The following is a 23,987-nucleotide window of genomic DNA, read 5'->3' on the forward strand; positions in this document are numbered from 1 at the left end:
CGCCAAATTTAGTTTTTTCGTCCATCCGCCAAATTAAATTCCCTCTGAAAAAACTTTTTTGGCCATCCGCCAAATTAAATTTCCGCTAAAATTTCTTCCTTTAAGGTAGTTTTCCAGAATTCCAAGGGTTTTTTACCACAAACTTCCAAGGGTTTCTAGGGTTTTTAGTTGATCTTTGCTAGTTTTCAAGGATTTCAAGGAAATCTGTGGACAGTGGGAGAAAGGTTGAGTTTTCAACTCTCAAGGCTGAATCCTCAACTCCCTTAAAATGCATAAAATACCCCTAAGACGTTTTCTTTAACAAAATCATAAAAACCTTGAAATCTTTTGAACAAAAATTAGTCTTTTCAATCCCCTTGATTATGAACAGAACCTTGATAACATTATTCAACAGATACTTTCTTTATAGTTGTGGTAAAGGAGGGCCCAACATAGACGGAGGAAATCTTTGATTTTCAATGCTTTAGAATGATATAATTACTGTATCATACATATTTTAAAAATTATGCATGGCTGTATCATTGTTTTTATGCTGGAGTACATAATTATTCAACATGGCTGCCTCTTTAAAAAAAGGTCTATTAGTGGTAAAACGATATGGAGCATTTGATGTCACTCACGCGGCAAGTTACACTCTCGTTATTTGGTAATCCCATCGAGTGATAGGCAGTGGGCGTTCACTAATTTTCCAATCGGCGTCCGGTCATTTTGAATGAAAACAAAAAAGTTAAAAAGGGTGCGCTATCTGTGAAAGTTATTGTGACATGTTATCTTTATGACAGAAAGTATGATTGATAAAGTTGGTGGAATTACCAAAACAAATTTGTTGTCAGTTGAACAGTAAGTGAAAATACAAGCCAGATATCAACAGTCCCATGTTTCGACCAATCGTCCAGCAAGTTGTTAGGGCAGTTTACAGTACATTTAAAAAATAAAACTGTTGTGAGAAAGTTCCTAAGATTTGATCTGTAGATGAACAAATTTGAAAACAAAATCGTATGTAACTAAAAGCATTCAGAATAAACAGCCTTAATAAATTACCTTGGACTATCACTTCTGACTTTCATCTTCTTGCTTGTTTTTTTATTTCATGATTGAGTGTGTAACGAAATCTCACATGTTTTTACGCCTGCAATAAAATTTATATCTTTACATATTGAATGTGTTCTTCAATGTCTCAAAATTCCAATAGAATGAATATTGACGTAAAATCATGCTAAATCTCTCAAGACTTTAATAAAGAAATTCACAATTCATCTGATTCAAGATGATAAATCTAAAAATCTCAGATAAAAAAATTTGTGTTTACATGCGTCAGGAAGCGTCCCGCTCAATTTTGAATTGAGCTCCTTCGCGGAGACTCTTTCGCAAAACAATTGTAAAAAATATCGTGTAGACAGCACTTTAAATAAATTTTATAATGTAAAAGATGCTTTATTGACACTTTATCGCAGAGGTTCTTATTAAATCGCGGGAAAAATTTGCGTGAAAAACGAGTATTTGAACAGTCAAGTACTATTGCAAACTAGGAGAAATGCGTGTATTTCGCTTAAATAGGATGATTTATCCTAAATAAGATAAAATCGATAGCTTAGTTAGGAGAAATAGCAGAAAAAGTTGATTTGCTGAACAACTTCAGAGATCCGCGTCTTTTTAACTCTCTAAATCAATTATACTCATAAAGAAGATCATGTTAGGCCAAATGTTAGCTTCTTATCAGCGCGGAGTGAAAAAATATAAAACATTTATCCTATTTTGGATAAAATATACAAATTAGGAGAAATAATGCTTTTGTTACACGCTTTGCCGTATGAAAAATATGAGCGTGAATGAAAAGTGTCGAAGGACGAGAAAGTGTTCATTCTCCTTGACATAAACCACACAAACGTAAATTGCACAAATGTGTCTACTACAATAAGATAAGTTTATTTATATCTAAGTTTCTATTTCTTCAAAACATCGTTACGAGCAAAGTTTTTACTAAGAGAGTTTGATGCATAAAATCTGAAGTTTGTCAAAAGTTGAATAACTTCTGAACGCACGCTGACTGATGGATCAGACTTCACAAGCATACTATACTGGCTCCAAATTTCTTAAATTTATGCAAAGCTTGAGGCGGATCTCTGAATTTGTTCAGAAAATCAACTTTTTCTGCTATTTCTCCTAACTAAGCTATCGATTTTATCTTATTTAGGATAAATCATCCTATTTAAGCGAAATACACGCATTTCTCCTAGTTTGCAATAGTACCTGACTGTTGAAGGTTTCTGAAAAATCGGGTCCAAATTCGTGAAATCGAGAACGAAAATCGGGAAATCGGGGAAAATCTTTTTCCACCCGAAAATTTGAGAACCTTCATTTTTATCCTGGATCCGCCCCTGGAAAGATCGAAAGTTGTTTGGAGATGACCTCCACATTCTATTGCTTTCGTCGGAGCATGAATGAAGAATACACACAATTTTTGTTTATTTTGTGTGTTCTTTTTTCCATTCCCCTCGGGTAAGTTATGGCATGTCTCAAAAACTGAAAATTACCATAATTTTCAGATCGCATTAGTCGACAGAAAATGACCAAACAATTGACTGAACATGAAGGGTACTATGATGTAGTTTCTAACCTGATGTGTAACCTAATTGTTTTTTCGCTGATTTTCGCGAAAAACCGCAAAAACTGATTATTACGTAATAATCGATGACGTCATCAAAACTAAAAATTGAATTTCTCAAAAATGGTTTATCCAATTGTCTTCAAACTTTCACCAAAGATGTATCTTATTAAAGTCGATCATTTCAAAAAAATTTTTTCGAAATTTCAATGACGTCAGCAGAAATTACTGAAAAACGAAAAATCCTATTTTCTGCTGACGTCATCAAAATTTCGAAAAGATTTTTTTTCAAATGATCGACTTTAGTAAGATACATCTTTGGTGAAAGTTTCAAGACAATTGGATAAACCATTCTTGAGAAAAAACAGCGAAAAAACAATTAGGTTACACATCAGGTTAGAAACTACATCATAGTACCCTTCATGTTCAGTCATTTGTTTGGTCATTTTCTGTCGACTAATGCGATCTAAAAATTATGGTAATTTTAAGACATGCCATAACTTACCCGAGCCTCTTTTCTCTTTTCTTCAAATCTTGGAGCGTCTTCTCCTCCATCTCCAATCATGGTCAAAAAAGAATGAGAATTCCGGTTATTTTAACGTTTTTCAAGATTTAAAGTTCTGGCGAGAAAGTCCATTTTGGGCTATCTCTTTAACTTAATCGAATATTTCAATTTGGGATGGGTTGGCAGACTTCCAGGCTATATTCTGAGCCTTATTGGACTATTTTTGAACTTTAGGATCCTCGTCTTAAGTCTCGCGTTAAAACTCAGAGTTAAAACTCTACACTTCCAACCTACTTTAGAACACTTACAAATTGATTGTGGTTTCAAAACTTCCCGGTGGATTTCCCTTTTTTCTCAAATATTACGACCATGATTGTCGCTGTGAAGTGTGTGGTTCTATGTTTTAAAAACCTATAATATGCGGGATCTTCATTCCTCCTTTCGCAAGATCTAAGGAGCGTACCTCACTTTCTCCAATGACCTTGATGCCCATCTTCCCTTCGTTTTTCGTGTAATTAAGTGAACTTAAAAAAATCGAGCCCGTACTAAACTAGATACCGTATTAAATAAGAGGAAAATTATTAATAAGAAAAACACTACCCGCATAGATTGGTCCCAAATTTCAAAAATAATTTATCTGCACTTAAGCAAGGGGACGCATTAAATTAGAGAAATTACGGTAAGGGTTGAATCATCATTCAAAGTCCTCTTCCGAGACGGAGGCTAATAGTAATTAATGATACCCCCTCCTGTTTTTTTTTTTTTACCGAAATCGAAAGTCTTCCTTATGTTATTTATATCGCATCGGTGTGGGAAAGAGTCTTTTTTGCCGGCCAGTAGTTTCGTTCTCCCCTCATCGAATTTTTCGGAAATTTTGATTTTCAGCAGTAGAAATGTTTTCATTTTAGGGAAATTTTGGATTGTTGTAGGTCACGGTCGTTTATTTTTTAAGAAATCGCGCATCTCAGATTTCAGGCGGTTTAGAGAATTTCAAAGGGCGGAAAATGTAGCCTAGAGGGCGCTAAAGGGCGTTTTTCTTCAAATCTAGGTATGGATTTCCAAACTACTCTCCCGCGGAAATTTCTATTTCTTATAAGAACACTTTATAAACACTATTCTTCTCTTGCGTCCTTCCTGTGTCCTGCTAAAGAAAAGGCAGGCAGCGTGGGCGGCCGCCAATACGCCATCATCAGAATATCAGATAACAGGCGGAAAAAATAATCTAGCGTCGGTAAAGCCCTCATATCGTTGATTTGCTATCTCAGTCGCATTTAACTTAAACTTACTACGACCACTTTGACGATCCAATCAATACGCCAGTCGGATATGTAAAGATAAACTACAGGTAAACCCGATTGTCTTGGCATCATCGCTTGCTCAACTCCACGCTTGAAAACCTGACTGGCAGCACACAAAAAAATAATAACAGAAGCTGAAAGATGGCATACAGACTCTTGAGAAAACACAGCTTTGCTGTATTATTGAAAAATACAAGATTGGTGGTAAGATTACTTTTTGTTTTTTATTTTCTAGAGCAGCCTAGACCGTTCCTGGCTGTCTTTGGCCAAATAGGACTGACTGATCTTGCAGCTAGCCTACTAGGGTTGATCTAGGTGTGTGTCTGGTGACACGCCTCTAAAAATAGGCTATTCCTGATATGCACCAGGGGGGTCAGAACAGAGCTTAGATCTTCCAAGGAGGTTTTTGTTCATTTTTCATATCTTCCAAGCAGTTAGAGTCACACTAACTAGGAAATTAAAAGCTTTCAGGAAAAACAACATCCAGTCATCTACAGGATGTATTTGCAACAACAAGGATGAGAGTTTACCTGAATCAAGTTCGCAAGACAATTAATTAAAACTTGAAAGTTTGAAACAAAATAAAACGTGCAGCAGCCAAAATCAACAAACCAAGATTTGTCATTCAATTCCCGAGACAGCGTTTCGATTCTTAAGGCCTTGTTTACACGCCAAAGTAAAAACAATTCCGTACATGTACAAATGGGTCAGTGTTTGAGGTCTGGCAAAATTTCCGGGAAATAGCCTATCCGGCAATGTGGGATATCAAGGTGGGTTCTTTTTCCTGGGAAGTTGATCTTCAAATTAGTTCTCAAGGTTGGCATGGCTCAATTTTTTTCATCTATGGCTCAAATTTTAGGCAATTTTTCATAGTTTTTGAGAATGTTAATTGATCATTAAAAAGCGCTGGGTTTTTTTCTCATGAATCCCTTTAGAAGTTTTGCGGCGCATTTTTTTGCTTGACAGTTAGTCACACTAGGAAATGAAGCTTTCAGAAAAAACAACATCAGTCATCTACAGGATACATTTCAACAACAAGGATGAGAGTTACCTGAATCAAGTTTGCAAGACAATATTAATTAAAACTTGAAAGTTGGAAACAAAATAAACCGTGCAACAGCCAAAATCAACCAACCAAAATTTGTCATTCAATTCCCGAGACAGCGCTTCGATTTTTAAGGCCTTGTTTATACGCTAAAGTAAAAACAATTCCGCACATGTAAATGGGTCATTGCTGAGGTCCGGCAAAATTTCCGGGAGATAGCCTATCCGGCGGTGCGCGGATCTAGGTGGGTTCCGCCTCCCCCGTAGATCTTTTTCTTGGGAAGTTGATCTTCAAATTAGTTTTCAAGGTTGGCTTGGCTCAAATTTTTTCATCTATGGCTCAAATTTTAGGCAATTTCTCAAAGTTTTTGAAAATGTTAATTTCATTAAAAAGCGCCGGGTTATTTTTTCACGAACCCCTTTAGAAGTTTTGCGGCGCATTTTTTTGCTTGAGAGTCAAGTAAACGATATAGCGCTTTCGCAGCATTAATCATTGATACGCATTTTGGCGGGACCCTAGTGTGACTAACTGCTTGAGAGTCAGTTAAACGATATAGCGCTTTCGCAGCATTAATCTTTGATACGCATTTCGGTGGGACGCTAATGTGACTAACTGCCAAGGGATCATTGAAGATTTTCAGTCCCTACCAGGCAGTCTAGACTTGATAAACTCCTATATCAGGATTAGAAGCTAAGCTGTGCTAGTCTTACCTCTTTTATCTTTCCCTTTGCAACAATACAGTGCTGACAAGAAGCATTTATCACAACCCTTCTTTTTGGTGCTTGTGGCTTTTCTGTGCTTGGCACAATAGGCAACTGTAAAATCTCACCCTTCATAACATACATCGCTTTTATTTGTTTCAATCCGCGATCCTAAGGCTTAGACTTACATTTTCAGAAGAAAGCAGAGTTTGACGATTAATTGCACTCCTCTAAACCAATCAGGTTGGAGTAATTTTGCACGGCTGACGATTATTATTTTAATGACTTAATGACAATTTTTGACAAAAATGTTGACAGAATCACAAAATATCATGTCTTACAAGAGAAAAACACCAAAAATATATTTAGCATACCGAATGTGATGATAAGAATATGGTTGGATATAAAATTACACCAATCAGAAGCTCGTGAGTTCTCTGAGAAGTTAGTTTTAGAGCAATGAGTTTTATTATATGTAACCATCATCATAGTTTGCACCCCCCTTTTTAATAGGGGGGATGCCAACTTTCTGGAGGGCCTTTGTAGGGGGGGTACCGAGATCTGCCAAAAAAACTAGGGGGGATGGGAATGTAGGGGGGGATCAAATAAAAAAGGGGGGGTTTCAACAGAACACACACATTTTAGATTAGATTTTAAAATGATCAAGATTAATGAAAAACGCTAGTTATATTCTGTCATTGTTGGCTTGTGACTATAATACTTCATACTCTTTCTTGTTGATAACTTTGCTGGTAGGTGGGAAAGCGAGTTTCCTTCGAAACGGATTTTCTGTAAAAAAAAAGGGAGTGATAAGATTTCATTACAAAAGGGGGGGATGAAATAAACCTAGGGGGGTTCATACCCCTCTGCAAACTATGATCATATAACATTACAAACATTACAATATGTAATATACCTGCTATACGTATAATATGGTTTTAAATTTTCTGGTCTGCGTTATACACGGCGCAAACTGCGAAAGATTGATAAAAGCACATGGTTAAATTTTGATGTTTGAAATGGTTTTATATGGATGAAATTGCTTGAGAATTATGTTTTTGATAATTCTTTGTGTTTTCCAAACATTTTCCTCTGCAATGACATTGATTAGAGTCAACCTGTCATCACTGACCTGTGACCTGTGACCTGATACCTGCGTTTCGAATTAGCCAATATATTTTTCTTTACTGTTGGTTTTTAATTTCTCTAAACCTTTATGTTTTCAAGCAAAGTATCATCTGATCCTTAAAATGCAAAAATGAAGACATTCTATTGCATTCTCTAAAAGTGCACACACATGTAAATAGAGCTTTGTGAATGCCATAAAATCTTTCCCCTATACTGGGACCTAAAATTTTATCAGGCTGGGGGGACCTTGCTCTCAGGGGGGACCTAAATTTGGCGGGGGGCCTAGAACCCCAGTCGGAGCCATGTTTAGCTTTAATTGAAAAGGGGGATTTTTACTGTAGAAATTTTCTATGTTTTTTTTTGCACAAACCCCTGTAACTATGGGTGAAGACCCTGTTGCTAAGATGTTGACTTGAAAACGAAAATGAATCCACTGAAAATGAAAGTAAAATCAGCCCGCACTCGGAATCCTGTAATCATCTTGATATATAGGAGTTTTAGTCTAAACTGCCAGAGGTCATCGAAGATTTGGGGGTTCTTCCTTGTAAAGAATCAATAGTTGGTTTCCAGCCCAATTTTCAAATAAATTTACTTTCCAGAGCCCAGAGGGTCATTTCCCCCAAATCCAGGGGATAATTTTCTTTGAAAATTTCTGAGGGAGAGGGTAAAAAATGTTTGTCAATACCCTGTATGAATTTTTTTGGAATAGCCTATATCTGTCACACAGAATGTTAATTTAGCAGTGTGGGAAACAACCAAAAGCAACCTATGATTTGAACACATTCTCGCAATCTAAATAGAAAAGTTTTGAAGATTTTTGCCATTTTATTTGGAAACATTGATATTGACTGCACCTGTGTGCATTCTGTGTGGGATGAATTGTTTAGCTAAAAATGACAGGTAAAAGAAAGGCTAGAATTTACCAATATATGTGTCATCACATGTGATTTTAAATACAAATTAAATGGAACGTTCTGCAGTTAAATAAACGATATGGGACGTTTTAGGACATTTAGGAACATTTAGGAACATTTAAGGAACGCTAGAAACGTTCCTGATCTAGAAACGTTCCTCTTTTTTTACTAGGTTAAGGATGTCTTAAAACAATCAGAAACCTTGTAGAACGTTATAATAATGAATGTTCTTGAATGTTCTTGAACATTCTTCTTGAGTTAAAATATTAACCTTTGGGCTCAAAGGGTTGTTCGCAAGCATTCAAAAACATTGTGGTATGTTCTCCAACTTTCTGGAACATTCTAGGAACACTACGGAATGTTTGTCTCAAGAATGCACCATTTCATTTATACTTCAAAGGGCTTGCAATAACACGTATTTGAGTTAAATTTTTGGTTATATTTGGGTGATATTCTGAAAGAGGATTCGGGGAGGGATGAAAAACCTAACACTTCCTTCCTTATCTACTGATTGTTTTAAAAATGAATATCTTTTCATTTTTTTAGAGACATGCATCAACAACAAATTCCAAGGTAATTTTCTATTTTATGTACTGTAATTAGTTGCAATCATACCTCTTTATATTTTGGTATAAGAGATGCAAATCAGTCTAGGATTATGGCTTCCATGTATCATAGTGGATTTGTTCGAAAAGATGAATACAAACCGAAGTATTCTTCACTCCTGTTCACACAGTAAAAAAGAGTGGTGAAAATAGAAATAATTGTTTTGATTGGAAAAAGTTGATTTGAATTCTGGAGGTGGTTTTTGAGGCCAAATGTAATTTTAATTTACTGGGTTTATTACGATAAAAACAGTGAAAATTCCAAGTGAATTGAATTTCAAAACTCAAATTATATAAAAAAGATGGAGATTGTGAGCAAAATGAGAATGTATTCTCTCTATGATGATTGAAAATAAATTCAATTCAATACATCCCTTTTTATTTTCACAAATACAATGTTTGGTACGTGAAAATAAACCCTTCATTGGTGGCCTAGAAAAGGTTTGGAAAAAGCTTTACGCCTGCGGTGCGTATCAACCACCCACAACGGTTACTCTGAAGGCCAAAACTCAATTTCTAAGTCAAAAAACGGCCAGTGACCAAAGTGCTTGGAATTTAGCCTGAAAAAGTAATATAGGGGTGTTAGCCCTTTTCAGATGAGGGCTTGATGATTTACCTTTCCAAATTCCTGGAAACTGTGGTATCCTCAACATGGTGGGAAAAAAATTGTTTAAAACTGTTTCGTGTTTTTCCTTCTCAGCCATTTGGCAAAGTATTGATTGCCAACAGAGGGGAGATAGCATGCAGGGTGAGTATTACATACTTAGGTCAATTTGCTTTAAAGCCAATCTATACATATATGAAGCTGTTTGCTTGTCTTGCAAAAGTGATGTAAAATATGTTACTTGATCCATCCAACACCTAGATCATTCTTTCAATTCGTATTCCACACACCAAAGCGCTCTAAATTGATGGTCTGTAATTTAAGAAATGAATTTTAAATGGTTTAAAAGTCAATGGACCTTAACTAAAATTGATCTCTTTATCACAGGTGATGGAAACATGTAGACGATTGGGAATCAAAACAGTTGCTGTATACAGTGAAGCTGATGCAAGATCTGTGAGTACCTGTGAAAATCAACCTCATTTTGTCTGCTCTCATAGGTCTTTTTTTTGGACATTAAAAACTCTGCACCAAAACAATGATAAGAAAACATTTATTACAAGCATTGTGATGCTGAAGTTTTTAATTATTCAACAGGTTTAGTAATGGACGTTATTGCTATTAGAGAACAGCACATATAGAAAGAGAACAGACTTTTTTCCATGGCTATAACATAATTTTCAAGCACTTATCATATCAAAAAGGCTATGGCTCTACTCTCCATAGTTTTTTCTGTTGCTAGCTTGAAAAGGTTCATTTTTTATTAGAAACATGTGGACATGGCAGACGAGGCAGTGTGCATTGGACCTGCACCATCAAACGAAAGTTACTTAGTGATTGACAAAGTCATTGAAGCCTGCCGCCAGACTGGTGCTCAAGCTGTAAGTTTTAAAACCGCAATCTGATCAGTTGCAAATAACATATTGGCTGATTTTACCTGATTTTACAACACTTACAAACAGCTGTTGGGTCTATGAGTTCATTTCAGAAGACATTGCAGTGTTGCCTATCATTAATCAATTTATTGTTAACTTAATTTAACAATTTGTTCTTTTTTCTTCACTTCACTACTTTGACTTTACATTTTATTTGTCCAACATCTTTAAAAGGCACTTGTGATTGATATATTCTTGCTAAATACCTTTAGATACTGATATATGTATCAAATATTTATATCTAATACTAGTTAACACCTTTTATTTCTTTCAGGTCCATCCAGGATATGGTTTCCTTTCTGAAAACTATCATTTTTATGAGGACCTGGTAATTAAATCTTTTCGTTTTATGAGTCCTTACATTTTATTAGTCAATAATAATGAATTTTAATCTTTACAGTATTGAAACTTTCAAGCGCTTCTTTGTAGTTATTGTATTGCAAAAACATAATCTTTGTACACCTTCATGATCTCTTAAATAATCAAAGAATGTTTGAATGTATTTTATGTAACATTTCGGTGTCTTTTTTAGGAAAAAGCTGGAATCACTTTTGTTGGGCCAAATAAATATGCTTTGCAAGCTATGGGTGATAAGATTGAAAGTAAGCGTATCGGTGTACAAGCCAAAGTGAATGTTATTCCTGGTTTTGATGGAGTTGTTAAGGACCCAGATGAAGCCGTCCAACTTGCAGAATCTATTGGTCAGTGTTAACATTTTTAGAGCTTGAATGCAATTATCTTAAAGATCTGTTAACAATGTATAATCTTGATCAGAAATTTGATTATCATTTCTTATTGATTCCATATGTATATGTCTATTTTAGTTTTAGAGAGTGTACGTATTTAGGTTTTGAACTTTGCAAAAGAAATTTCTAAATCTTTAAAAGCTTTCAAGACAAATTTTTCACACTGAATTATGTCCAATACTTATTAACAACAGTTTCATAAGTAATTTCGAATAGAACCATAAAAATAATACCTTTACGCTTTACTTTTTCAATTACATGTTTAAAATCATAGGATACCCTGTGATGTTGAAAGCGTCAGCAGGCGGTGGTGGCAAAGGCATGCGTATTGCATACAACGAAAAGGAAGTACGCTCAGGATTTGTGCTCAGTTCACAAGAAGCTGCAAAAAGTTTCAATGATGATCGTCTGTTGATTGAAAAATTCGTAGAAGAGCCAAGACATATTGAAATCCAAGTAAGCTGTCCAAGTAATTTGTTCGATTTGAAGCATGTGCATTATCAGTGGTGCAATTTTTCTGTCCTTAGATAGAAATCTGGGATTTTGACTGATATTTTGGTCCCAATAAAACAGTCCCAATAAGAAATTCTGTACAAATCGAAATTTAAGTTTTAATAAGGGCAAGTTAAGGGTACTCAGGCATTTTAAGGCATGTCCAAATTTTCTGTAATTTTTAAACACCAATAGCACTCGCCAAGAGGTGTTCATTCATACCTTTTTGGAAGCGTATTAGGGTGTAGAATATGAAAAGTGCTGTTCAATAATTGTTTTGCTTGCCAAAATAAAGATATATGAATAAATATTGCAAAAAATGTAAAAATGCTGACGTCAGCAAAACTTATTTTTTGAATAACTTTTGATTGGCTTAATTTTAGATGCTGAAATTTTAACCAAAGTAGGACATTATGAATAGGCACATTTTAAATAAAAAAATATTTTGAAATTTTGCTGACGTCAGCATATTTTTGCAAAAATGCGTTTTTTACTTATTTCTGCTGACGTCATCAAATTTCTAAAAAAAAATTTAATCCAAAATGTGCTTTTCAATATTCTCTTGCATTCTTCAAAATTTCAGCATCTAAAATTAAGCCAATCAAAAGTTATTTAAAAAATAAGTTTTGCTGACGTCAGCATTTTTACATTTTTTGCATTATTTATCCATATATCGTGTTTAAAAATTACGGAAAATTTGGACAGGCCTTAAAATGCCTGAGATTCAGACTAGCCTTTAATCCAGCTGTGACACTGGTATATATGACTTTAAACTGGACGGGTTTATCAGTAATAATTTGGTGATGAAATGTTTTGAATTATCTTTTCACTTAGATTATGGCTGATTCTCACGGAAACTGTGTAAGTAAATAACCTCCTTTTTTTTAGGATCTTTTCCTGCAATATACATAATTCCATAGTCCATAATTGATTTTAATAGCTGGCCGATTCAAAAGGAAAGGTTTCGAGAACACTAGTAACGTCATCAACCTAAACCTTTCAGAACTAAGTTGGAAAGAAAGAGGGCAATTAAAATACATTATTTTGTTTACATACCGGGTGACCCACGAAAAAGTTCGGACGTTTCTCGGCGTCTTGAGGCCGAACAAATGTCCCAAAGTGCTTGGAGTTTTATTATTTAGAAAGTAGATATCCTAACTTAAAATCCAAGCTATTAATTTTTAAATTTGACGCACAAGTTCCCTAGTTATGATCTTTTAAACTCAAAATTCACTTTTCGGAAAGTGTAAAAAACAGGTAAAAAAGGGGTATCAAATTAGGTATTTTTAGGCGTTTTTGATATACAGTTTTTGAGAAAATTCCTTGAAAGTGCCAATTTTGATAAAAACTAGTCTTGTTTTAAACAAAAACTACTTTCAAAGGTGTTTTTAATAATTATTAATGTCATAAAACTCGTTAAATAAGTCAATTTATAAGAGATTTTCTAATTGATTGCATGAATTTAATACCTCTTTTTTACGTGTTTTTTACACTTTCCGAAAAGTGAATTTTGAGTTTAAAAAGTCATAAGTAGAGAACTAGTTGATCAAATTTAAAAAGTGATAGCTCAAATTTTAAGTTAGGATATCTACTTTTTAAATACCAAAACTCCAAGCACTTTGGGACATTTGTTCGGCCTCAAGAAGCCGAGAAAGGTCCGAACTTTTTCGTGGGTCACCCGGTATCTAAATTTTACAGTGACCCTTTATTCTTTGCAGTCTTCATGATATGCATAATTGCAATAATGTCTTTGACATTACGTCATAGACCTAACAGCTGATTGGTTGTAAGTGACGTAAAATCAGTCAATACACCACTTGCAACCAATCAGCTGTTGAGTCTGTAATGTATTGTTGGAAGACATTGCAATGGCGCTTATCGTGTACACTTTTTGACACACTAGATGGTAAGTGCTTATTCACCGTTCACTATCCGATTCTGTCCGGTAATACTGTTTATATTTGACTCTTTACCATAGTATAACCCTTCTCACAAACCCGGTAAGACCCCCTCCCACTGAAAAAGATGGCCGAAATATCGTCCCCAGTGGAAAAATAAACTCAAAATGATAATAATCGAATAAGCAAGACCTCATTGTAAAATATTGTTCTATTTCTATCACCAAATTTTCGGACTTGAAAACAACGGAACTCAAATCCCCAATCATATAACACATGGGGACATTGAGTTTCAGTCCGTTATTTTTACCAGCATTGGATGAAGAAATGTGACCAGGTCTGTGAGAAGGGTGTGTTGTAGTACCGTTCTGTCCAATACTATAACTAATACTATATTTATTCATGGATCACGTGTTGTCTTCTACAGGTCTACTTAAATGAGAGAGAATGTTCTGTTCAAAGAAGAAATCAAAAGGTTGTCGAAGAAGCACCTAGGTAATGAGCTCCTCTTGCTTTGTCTGATTGTATAAATTTGTAACGCTTACCATTATTTTCGTTGTCAAGGGTAACAAAGGACCTATGAATTTTGCCTCTCTCGGCCAAAAGTTTCTGAGCTTGACATAATGTTAGCATGCAAAATTTCAGAAGAGCTTAAAACGTTCAGTATTTTTATGCTTAAAGCTTTTACATAATCAATGTGTAATATTTTTTTATTTTCACATACACTAAAATGCCTGCTCACTACTACGACCTGATATATTTTCTAGGTTCGTTTTACTGTCAAAAGTTTCCTTTAATTTTCAAAAGTTCATTTCATCATAATGTTATGATACATATATATTATATATACATATACATATATTGTATTATAGTCCATTTATTGACCCAGACACACGAGCAGCCATGGGTCAGCAAGCTGTGATGTTAGCAAAAGAAGTCGGATACAACTCAGCTGGAACGGTCGAATTCTTGGTCGACAAACATAAGAATTTCTACTTCTTGGAAATGAACACAAGGTTATGATTTTATTAAATACCAGCTTCTAGCTATCCATGATATGACCTACCATTGCAATGTCTTCTGATATTACACCATAGATCCAACAGCTGATTTTTTTTAAGCGACGTAAAATCAGTTAATACGTTACTTGCCACCAATTAGCTGTTGGGTCCGTGATGTAATGTTAGAAGACATTGCAGTAGTGTATATCATGAATATAAAGAATTCAGTATTACCAAGAGGATTATAACTTTGTTAAATTTATCTCAGCAGATCTCGATGCTTTTTAGTTCTTCATTTCTCCACCCCCGTATTAGCTATTACAATTCGAACATGCATGGGAAACACGAATTTGTTCGCGTCAAGGAATTTTGAGTTATTGAGTAAGGTCTTTAAATCTTTTTTGATATCACCCCCAATTTCTTTACAGATTGCAAGTGGAGCACCCAATTACGGAATGCATCACCGGCGTAGATCTAGTTGAACTCATGTTACGTTCGGCTGCCGGTCAAACATTACCTTTGGAGCAAAAAGATGTCCCTTTGAATGGATGGGCCGTTGAATGTCGTGTATACGCTGAGGTAAATATTATGCTCACTTTTGTATGCTCATTGTATATGAAAAAGGGGATTTCATATAGAATAAAATCTTTTAAAACTGATTGGCCAACTGGGAAATCAAAATGATTTTGGGTCAATCAGATGACAGACAATTCATCCTCAAATAATTTTAGCTCGTTTATAAGATAAAATTTGGAATCTTTTTCATTCATTTTCATCTGCTATCTGAAACAAAAATTATGAAGGCGAAATTTGATCTAAATTATTTTATTGTCTATCATTGTTTTGAAACTCTTTAAATATCTACAGGATCCGTATAAGAACTTTGGATTACCCTCCATTGGGTTGCTAAGCAACTACGTGGAACCAAAACAAATTAACAATGTCCGATGTGACAGTGGTATCAAGGAAGGATCGGAAATCAGTATCTACTACGACTCCATGATCTGTAAGGTATGCAAATTAATAGCTTGAGTAAACATGTTTACTGATAATTACAGCGTCTTTTTTCTGAAACTAAAACAAATCCTGATAAAACGAGATTCCGTAAAAAGTTATTCACTGAGATTTTTGTATCACTATCGGAGCCTGTGTTTCAAATTATTTGTTTCATTGCAAAATCAAGTCAATCAAATGGTACTATATTAGGGTACTAACTGCTGGAAAATCTAGTCTTATTCCAATCATAAAAGACATGATCAAAAAATAATAGAAGGGGCAAATTGTGGTTATAGTTTATGCAAACTAATATTATCCTGTTACAATAATAATCGCATTATGACATAACACCCATAATACTTTATTACACAATATTATAAACAACTTTATTTACAAATCTTTGATAATTATTCAATTTTCGGGACCCAAAAATCGAAAGCAAGGAGAAAACCCCAGCAAAAGATAGCGAAAATAATTCAAAGTAATAATCAATTTTAATTCAAACATTTCAGTTGGTAACATATGGCAAAGACAGAGCTTCAGCACTCAACACCATGGACAAAGCTTTAGATTCATACGTGATTCGAGGGCTAGCGCACAATATCTCGCTGTTGCGTGATATCTGTGACAACCCAAACTTCCGTGCAGGAACCATCACGACTGGATTTCTACCGCAGGAGTACCCGGAAGGTTTCCACGGTATGAGAATTTTGTAGTCCGTTGCTCTGAAACAAATTCAAATGTAATGAGTGGTTTTTATTTATTTTGCGTTCGTTTGTAACCGTTTTAGAGAGGAATAGACCATAATAATAATTTACTCTTGTAATGATCGGAACCATTTTTCAAAGTAATACCAACTGGTTCATATTCATTTTCAACCATAAATAATGGAAACAGAAGCTTTTTAGTAAATCAGCGATAGCTATCTTTCGACATCAAGTCAAATTCACTCGAGATATACTTATCAAAGCGTCTTTATACAACATACATGCACAACTTTTTGAACTCCAAAAGAGCTGTCAAGCGAAAGTGAATGACCCCTTTTGTTTGATATATCAATGCAATCGCATTTTGGAAATTGAACCAAAAATTATTATTTTGGGAATATTATTTTACGAAGTGCGTATTACTATGGAGGTCCAGCTTTCCGAATTTTTTCACGTTGATAATTTCTCTGCTCTGTTCTTTAATTTCAGGAAATCAATTGAAGGTTCAAGAATTAGATGAATTATTAGCTGGTGTTGCCTTTATGCATTTGAAAAGAGATGAAATCTCTCGAACTTTCCTCGATCGCCCCGTCAGGTATGACAAAATTACAACCAAATTTCGTAATATTGATATAAGCTCCTCGGTCAGGCATCACGATTAAATGGAAGAGACTAACTTTTAATCCTTTGAGGGGAGGATCGAGTTCTTGTGGCCTCAACTACGCTATATTCTGAACTTAAAGATGTTAAGATTTTAAACCCTACATAATATACTGTTAAGGTGTGGCCACAGTTTTTCTCTTCCTTGTCACCTGCGTATTATCGGCTTTTATTATTGATAGCGCCAGATGATACCCCATTTTATTCTCTGGTGTCCATTTAACGTAGATAAAATCTGGGATACACGTCGACTAGATTGAGTTGGTCTTACATTCTTCTTTTTAGCCTAAAGTCGAAGGAGAGTGTCGACCTTTACATCAAAGTGGGTGGTGAAAAACATTTGGTCACTGGTCTCTACGATACTGACAGCATCAAGGTAAGGAAGCATCAATCTTAGCCACCCCATAATGCTTTCTTTGTTCTAACAAGGAACTTGGTTCTAATAAGTCTAGTACCTCTGGCGATATAACTTTTTATTGTTCCTATCGGGGGGACTATAATAAATGTTTGTAACGTTTTTTGTAAATATTTTTTAGGTCACGTGTGTTTTGTTCTAATGTAGAAAAAGGGATAGGAATGATATAACAATTTTCAATGAGTTTAGAATATTTTTAAAGAGACATTCTCACCTGATGTGTCCATTTAAAGTTTCTTGCTTTTTTAAGTATTCATTAGTTAGTTGGCTTTAATCGTACTGTTTAGTTGTATCACATTCAATGAAGTATAAGCCCAAAGGGCTAGTAGAAGCGAATCTTTAACCTTTCTCAGGCAATAAAAAGTGAAGCTTTAAAAGTGTGCGCTTTATGTTTGATGACGAAACGAATCTACCGATTTCTTTGTTTTGAAGTGGTACATTTTTGAAAATCTAATGGTAAATTTTTCTTTCAATCCAGCATTTGTGTGAAATCCACGCGGACCTTGTTGGGCCGCGCCGCAATGGCTTCAAATCCTACCAAAGAGATTCTCTTCTAGCCCTTCGGGCTTACACTTCATTGATTACATTATTATCCCAATTTATTCATTTAGATCACAGTGAACGGTGATAGAGAAATCGTCCTGAAAAGCAATTGGGATTATTCATCGTTGATTTATGAAGCCAATGTCAACGGAAAAGATGTCATCTTCCAGGTTTCATATCTTTGAATTTATCTTTTGAAATTTGGAGACTCTCTCTCACTAGTCTTCTCAACTTAAAAATTTCTCGTTGAAAGGAGATTTTTTGAAGCGTCGGAACACCGGGTGTTTCTAGTCGTTCATACAAACCGACATTATCACGAACCATACTTACGACTATCTTTCCAAAATTGCCAGATGAGATGAAGTTTTTATAAGTTACTTTAGTAATTGTTCATTTGAAGTAATAGAAATGACGCGTTCTTTAGAAAATGTAACAAAATTGTTTTATTACTGGTTAACGACCAACCAAATCAAATAAGAGCTTGTAAAAACTCCATCTCGTCCCAAAATTGCGTTCAACATTTAAACCATTTCGATGTAATTTAGCCAAATCGACCAATCAGTGCTTAGGAAAAGCATTTGAATGTCGAGGCAACCTTTGAAAACATAAGTACGGTAACAGTTATTCCATTATCATATAACACCTATATTTATTTTCAGAAACACGAACGCAATGGCAACTCCTACAAACTTCAACATTGTGGGACCGTGGTATGATAAATTCATATTTTACTGGATGATTGTAAAGAAAACTCTATCTACCTAACAGTTTGGTTGAGAAAAAGAAAGATTTGTTTAATTTTTAGATCTACGACTGTAGTCGGAGACGACCCGCCATATACCCGCTATCTACCCGCCATTCTTTCTTTCTGAATTGCTACACTCACCTTTGATCCTTCTCTTAATTGCTGGCCATCATGCAGGGACCATTTATCTTGCGCACCGTAGACGAAGTTTCTACCTTTGCATTAAGCTCGCTACTTTTAGCTTACTCTTTTTTCTCTGTCTGAATAGTCTTGGTACCTAAACATCAAGGAATTTTCAAATGTCAGCAGTTAGCATCTTCAATATTCATCTTTTTCAGTTTTCATTAGATGTCAAAACCGAATTGGAAAACCAACTAGACGAACACATGCTCGAAAAGCCAGATGTAAGTCAAATGAACATTTATTTATGTTTCTCACTTAATGTGTTGTGCTGTACCAAGTTGAAAATTTCTTTCATCATGGTATATAATCTATAGGGAAATATGAAACATTAAAAAAATCATGGCTCCCTTTGGTGGTCTTCTGCAATTTTTCTGGAGTAGGAGTTTTCGAAAATTTTTCTAATCCGATAGGCTGTTCATTTTACAAAATTTAAGTTTGATTCTTAAAAAAAAGCTGACTATTCTATCTTCGATCATTACCATAGGAAGGAGCATCGCCGATGTTGAGGACACCGATGCCTGGTACTGTCATCTCTGTGGATTGTAAAGTCGGCGATAAGGTACTTTTTCAAATAATGTTTTTATACAGAGCATTCTTCCTCATTGTTCTGCTTGGAAAGGGCAGAAACACACAACAAACAACAAAATTGAAATATCCGCCAAGAATAAGAACGTATTAAAATTAACACTAAGGTGTTAGTGTTAATTTTGACGACGTTCTTATTTTTGGCAGGTATTTCAATTTTGTTGTTTGTGTATTTTGTAGATTTTTTAACTTTATCGTTTTCGTTTAACACCTTGTTAGGTCTTCGAAGGACAAGAGGTTGCTGTTATCGAAGCAATGAAGTTACAAAATGCTTTGACAATGGGTAAAGGTGGAATAGTAAGTACCAAGCAGACTGTTTCCGTCCTGCATTCTAATTGTTTTAAAGTGGGCAGAAAGTTGTTGCTCTTTTGACGTCAATGCAATCAGTTTTTTTCAATCTTCAAAATTTATGTCCGCTTTTTGCCTTTTCTGACAATTAGATTGGACAGGACAAAAAGTCTAAACTAAAGCTCAAAGCTCCTTTTGTAGACGTCGCTTTATTTTCTTTGACCACACTAAATTATATTTGAAACAAGGCCAGACCGAACGCCCTTTACTATGTTTCTTTCATTCATGTTCTATAAGGTTTTATGTCTTGTTTATATGGAGGCCACCAGTCATATTTTGCGTGAAAGTGTGACTTGGGGGAAAGTTTGGGTGGGGACAAGCTGGAGTTTTTACAAGCTCTTATTTGATTTGGTTGGTCGTTAAGATGTAATAAAAGAATCTTATTACTTTTTCTAAAGAACGCGTCATCTCTATCACTTTAAATGACCAATTCGTGAAGTATCTTGTAAAAACTCCAAGGCATCTCAAAGTTTGAGGCATGAAGCGTGGGACCACCCGTTTTTGACTACAGTCAACTCTCTTTAGTTCAAATCTCTATTATTCGAATCTCTTTGTAATTCGAATTTAGATATTGGTCCCCTCAGCTGGAAAGTGGTTCAAATTACTCTCTGTAATTCGAATATTTCTCTTATTCGAATAAAATCTTTGGTCCCTTGAAGCTGAAATGAAAGAGAGTCAACTGTTTTTTTTTCTGAAATAACGAAATGTTCAATTTATCATGAGAATGTGAAAGGTTGCGGCTAGGTGCCTCCATATATCCATATTTTAATCAAATATAGTAAACTATATAGTAAACACTTTTTATCCTTCTATCATTTAGGTAAAAAAGATTCATGTTTCTCCTGGCCAAAATCTAAACGAAGACGATCTCATTTTGGAACTGGAAGAATAAACGACTTTTTATTCAATGATTAGGCAAATATATCGCATACACAGTGCTTATTTTTATACAAGGTTTCTCCCATAAATTGACTTAAATTTTCAATGCTTAACAGTTAAAAAAAGGATACTTTGACAGAATACCCAGGGGCCGTCCACATAATACGTACGCACTAAGGAGGGAGGAAGGGGTCTTCTCAAAAGCGTATGCTTGCGTACAGGGGGAGGGGGTACTCGATTTTTGACATTTTAGTGCGTACGTACTATGTGGACGGCCCCCTAGGCTGTCTGGATTAACTTTTTGAGATATCAATTTTTTTAGCTGACTTTCCTATCAACATTATTTTTCGAACTGTTCGATAACAGTCAATAAATTTCTTAGATGATTTTCTTAACTTTATATTTTTTAGTTCAATATCACGTCAGAATTATTACTGATGAGTAAAATTTTAAATTTTTATCATCAACATGAAAAATATGAGCAATCTGATTGGCTAAAAACGCGTACACAAATGCTGTATTTCATATTGTACCGTACAAATACAAGACTGCGTTCAAAAAGGGGTCTGGTAAGCGAGAGATCATATTTCGTAGAAATGATTAGAAAGGCTTTCTCTTCGCTAGCAATGCAGTAGCCCCTGCAGTACATAGCAAGTTATCAAAAGAGTTTACGAAAAGAATGTTTTGATCTTTTTAATGGCCATTTGATTCTTTTTCGAATGTTTTGATGATTTCATCTAAATAAAAGTAAAAGAAAAAAAAATGTTGGAAGAGCAAAAACAAAACAAAGAAGAAAGAGACACAAAATGATATTTTTCAAGTTGATGATAAATCAGTCATCACACTTTTACTCGTACAATATAGGATATATTTTTCTTGTTCAGAGTTTTCTGTATTTTCCTCGCCTAAAAGCTCGGAAAATATAACGAAAAATCTGAACTCGAAAAAATATATCTCCTATTGTACTCGGTACCGTGTGATACCTATCTATGACATATTTATGAATTTTTATGAAATATACTATCAAAAATGAAAAACAATTCACCCCTTGCTTCGTATATGTAATCACATGATAACGAGTGCAATTCGAATATAATCGCACGAGTGATTTTTTTGTTATTAATTTTCCGAGTCCGAAAGGACGAGGAAAATTCGAAACAAAAAAATCACGAGTGCAATTTTCGAATTGTACGAGTTATTATGTGATTACGAGCTAATCGCACAATGGCTTTCACTACTTTTTCCCAGTTAGGAAAGTAAATTACAGAAATTACACTGAGAGTTTTATATTTTTCTCTTCTCTTTATGTCTTTCTTTTATTGTTGTTTATTGATTTTCTTTCTCACAAAATAAATTTCGAATGCAATTAAAACGTTCGATGCAAAAAAAAATGTAAGAAAAAACATTAAAATCAATTTTGTAAACATTGGCGCGGCATTGGAGAGTGTGATTAACGATTAATTGCTCTCTACAGGATGCAATTAACGATTAATTGCTCTCTTTGAGGGCGTGCCAAATAAGAAAAAATAACCCATCGTGCGATTAATGTGATAACTTTTTTTTTTTGGCCTTCTGATAAAAAAGAGAGTTAGAGATGTTAAAACGATATTTTGGAATTTCATTCCCAGTTCGTCCCATTTCGTTTTCCCACATATTTGGCAAACAATTCTTACACTTATTACATTAGCTATTAATTCCCACGTCTCAGATGCAATTAAAGTATAAGGCCCTAGGAATAAAAACACAAAAAAGGCAGACTAAGGAGGCAAGATGAGAAGTTTTTGAAAGTGGTCGAAATACACTGATCTAGGTACCAAAGGATATGAGCAACAGAGGAAATAGAATAGAGACATAAGTGTGCAGTAATGGAAACAGTATATTTCGAAACGTAAACAAGAAGGCCGAAAATGTATAATAGAACTTGGGATGACATTGGGGATGCATCCTGAGAGCCTAACCCGTTTTGACGACGGGTGTCCTGTGTAACCCGTTTTTATATATGACGGGGGTCTTACTTAGCCTGTGTTGATGACAGGTGTCGCCTAAGCCCCGTTTTGATGACGGAGGTTGATAAGCCCCGTTTTGATGACGGAGACTTATACGCCCCGTATAAGACGGAGGCTAAAAAATAAACAGGGAGGTTGCCCTGGCGAACCTTAACACCGTTGGGACTACCTTAAAGGAAGAAATTTTGGCGGAAAGAAAATTTGGCGGATTTGGCGGATTTGACTGAAATCCGTCAAATTAAGTTCCCGCCAAAATTTCTTTTTTCCGCCATCCGCCAAATTAAATTCCCGCCAAATTAAACATTTTGAAAATATGATCTCTTTTAAGGTGTTTTTGCTATTTTTTCGCTGTTTTGACGCCATCTTAAGGTTAAATTTTTAAGCGACCGCCAAATTAAATTCCCGCCAAATTTAGTTTTTTCGTCCATCCGCCAAATTAAATTCCCGCCAAAATTTCTTCCTTTAACTTAAGGTACAGTGTGCGAACCTAATCCAGATCTAACTGGATCCTTGACCTTAGGGGATTAATCTAAGTAACTGACTACTGACATGCAACGGTTACGGAGTAACCCTACACTAGAACTAAACGTATCATGATGCATCCCAAATGACCTAATCTCTGTTATTCGAGCTGTGACACTCATGGTACGTAGTGGTCTATGCGTCTTTAAATGATTTTGTTTTATCAGGCTTCCCAAAGTGCCATGTAAGGGGGGGGGGGTTCACTTTTACGGTACGACGGTATTGGGCCTTTTTTCCCCCGGTAAATCGGTATTACCAGAAAAAACAACGGGATTACGGTATTTCACTTTCTACCGGTATCGGTATTTAGGTAATTCGGCTTCTTTTATACGTACGGTATTTGTTTTTGTCGGTATGACGGTTAAGACCCCTAAGTCAAAGATCTAATAGGTGCAAATCGGTAGGAATGCCCCAATGCCCCATCTCCAGAATTGTGACCCCATCACCCCCATCAATATGTCTTCTGTCTTGTCCACAAAGTGTTTCTGTTCCTGAGTACAAGACCCCGCCAGCTGCATAATTTATTCCGCGAGTTTGAGAATTTTACATGGAATCAAAATAAAGGTTTATCAAATTTTCAAGATGGTGGCGTTGTTTTGATGTTTTGACCGCGATTTGTTCAAAAGTTTTCAAGCTCAAAAATTGTTAGAAAGTTTAGGCACGAAACCACATTACTTTTAAGGTAAGTTTCTCTCTTCACCTAAGTCTTAGTCTGGACCCATACAAATTTTTACTCCATTTCACAAAGCTCACATGAGATAAAAATTAGTATGGTAGAATTGGAGATTTTGAATTTGCCACCAGAAAAAAACCGTTTGAAAACTGGCCAATCAGAATTTTGTTGCATAAATTTTTCGGGAGAACAATAGACATAATCGGCCAATCAGAAGCGTTTCTACAAAAAATTGTAGAAATTTTTGT

The 23,987-nt window shown here is 35.2% G+C and overlaps 1 protein-coding gene across 1 annotated transcript; it reads left to right on the top strand.

Moving 5' to 3' along the window:
* Window positions 1-4,458: 4,458 nt before the first annotated feature.
* On the top strand, window positions 4,459-21,276 carry LOC136820832 (propionyl-CoA carboxylase alpha chain, mitochondrial-like). The gene is made up of 22 exons (XM_067077066.1): window positions 4,459-4,612; window positions 8,743-8,769; window positions 9,502-9,549; window positions 9,793-9,861; window positions 10,173-10,286; window positions 10,615-10,668; window positions 10,873-11,041; window positions 11,361-11,542; window positions 12,413-12,439; window positions 13,904-13,971; window positions 14,349-14,492; window positions 14,906-15,056; window positions 15,345-15,488; window positions 15,986-16,172; window positions 16,670-16,775; window positions 17,126-17,216; window positions 17,867-17,968; window positions 18,458-18,508; window positions 18,882-18,947; window positions 19,211-19,285; window positions 19,531-19,608; window positions 20,480-21,276. The coding sequence occupies exons 1-22, from the start codon at window positions 4,550-4,552 to the stop codon at window positions 20,549-20,551; spliced, it is 2,088 nt and encodes a 695-aa protein (XP_066933167.1). The 5' UTR covers window positions 4,459-4,549; the 3' UTR covers window positions 20,552-21,276.
* The last annotated feature ends 2,711 nt before the right edge of the window (window positions 21,277-23,987 follow it).

The sequence above is a fragment of the Clytia hemisphaerica genome, unplaced genomic scaffold, assembly GCF_902728285.1.
Source record: "Clytia hemisphaerica strain Z4C2 unplaced genomic scaffold, Clytia hemisphaerica genome assembly, whole genome shotgun sequence".
Classification (NCBI taxonomy): Eukaryota; Metazoa; Cnidaria; class Hydrozoa; order Leptothecata; family Clytiidae; genus Clytia; species Clytia hemisphaerica.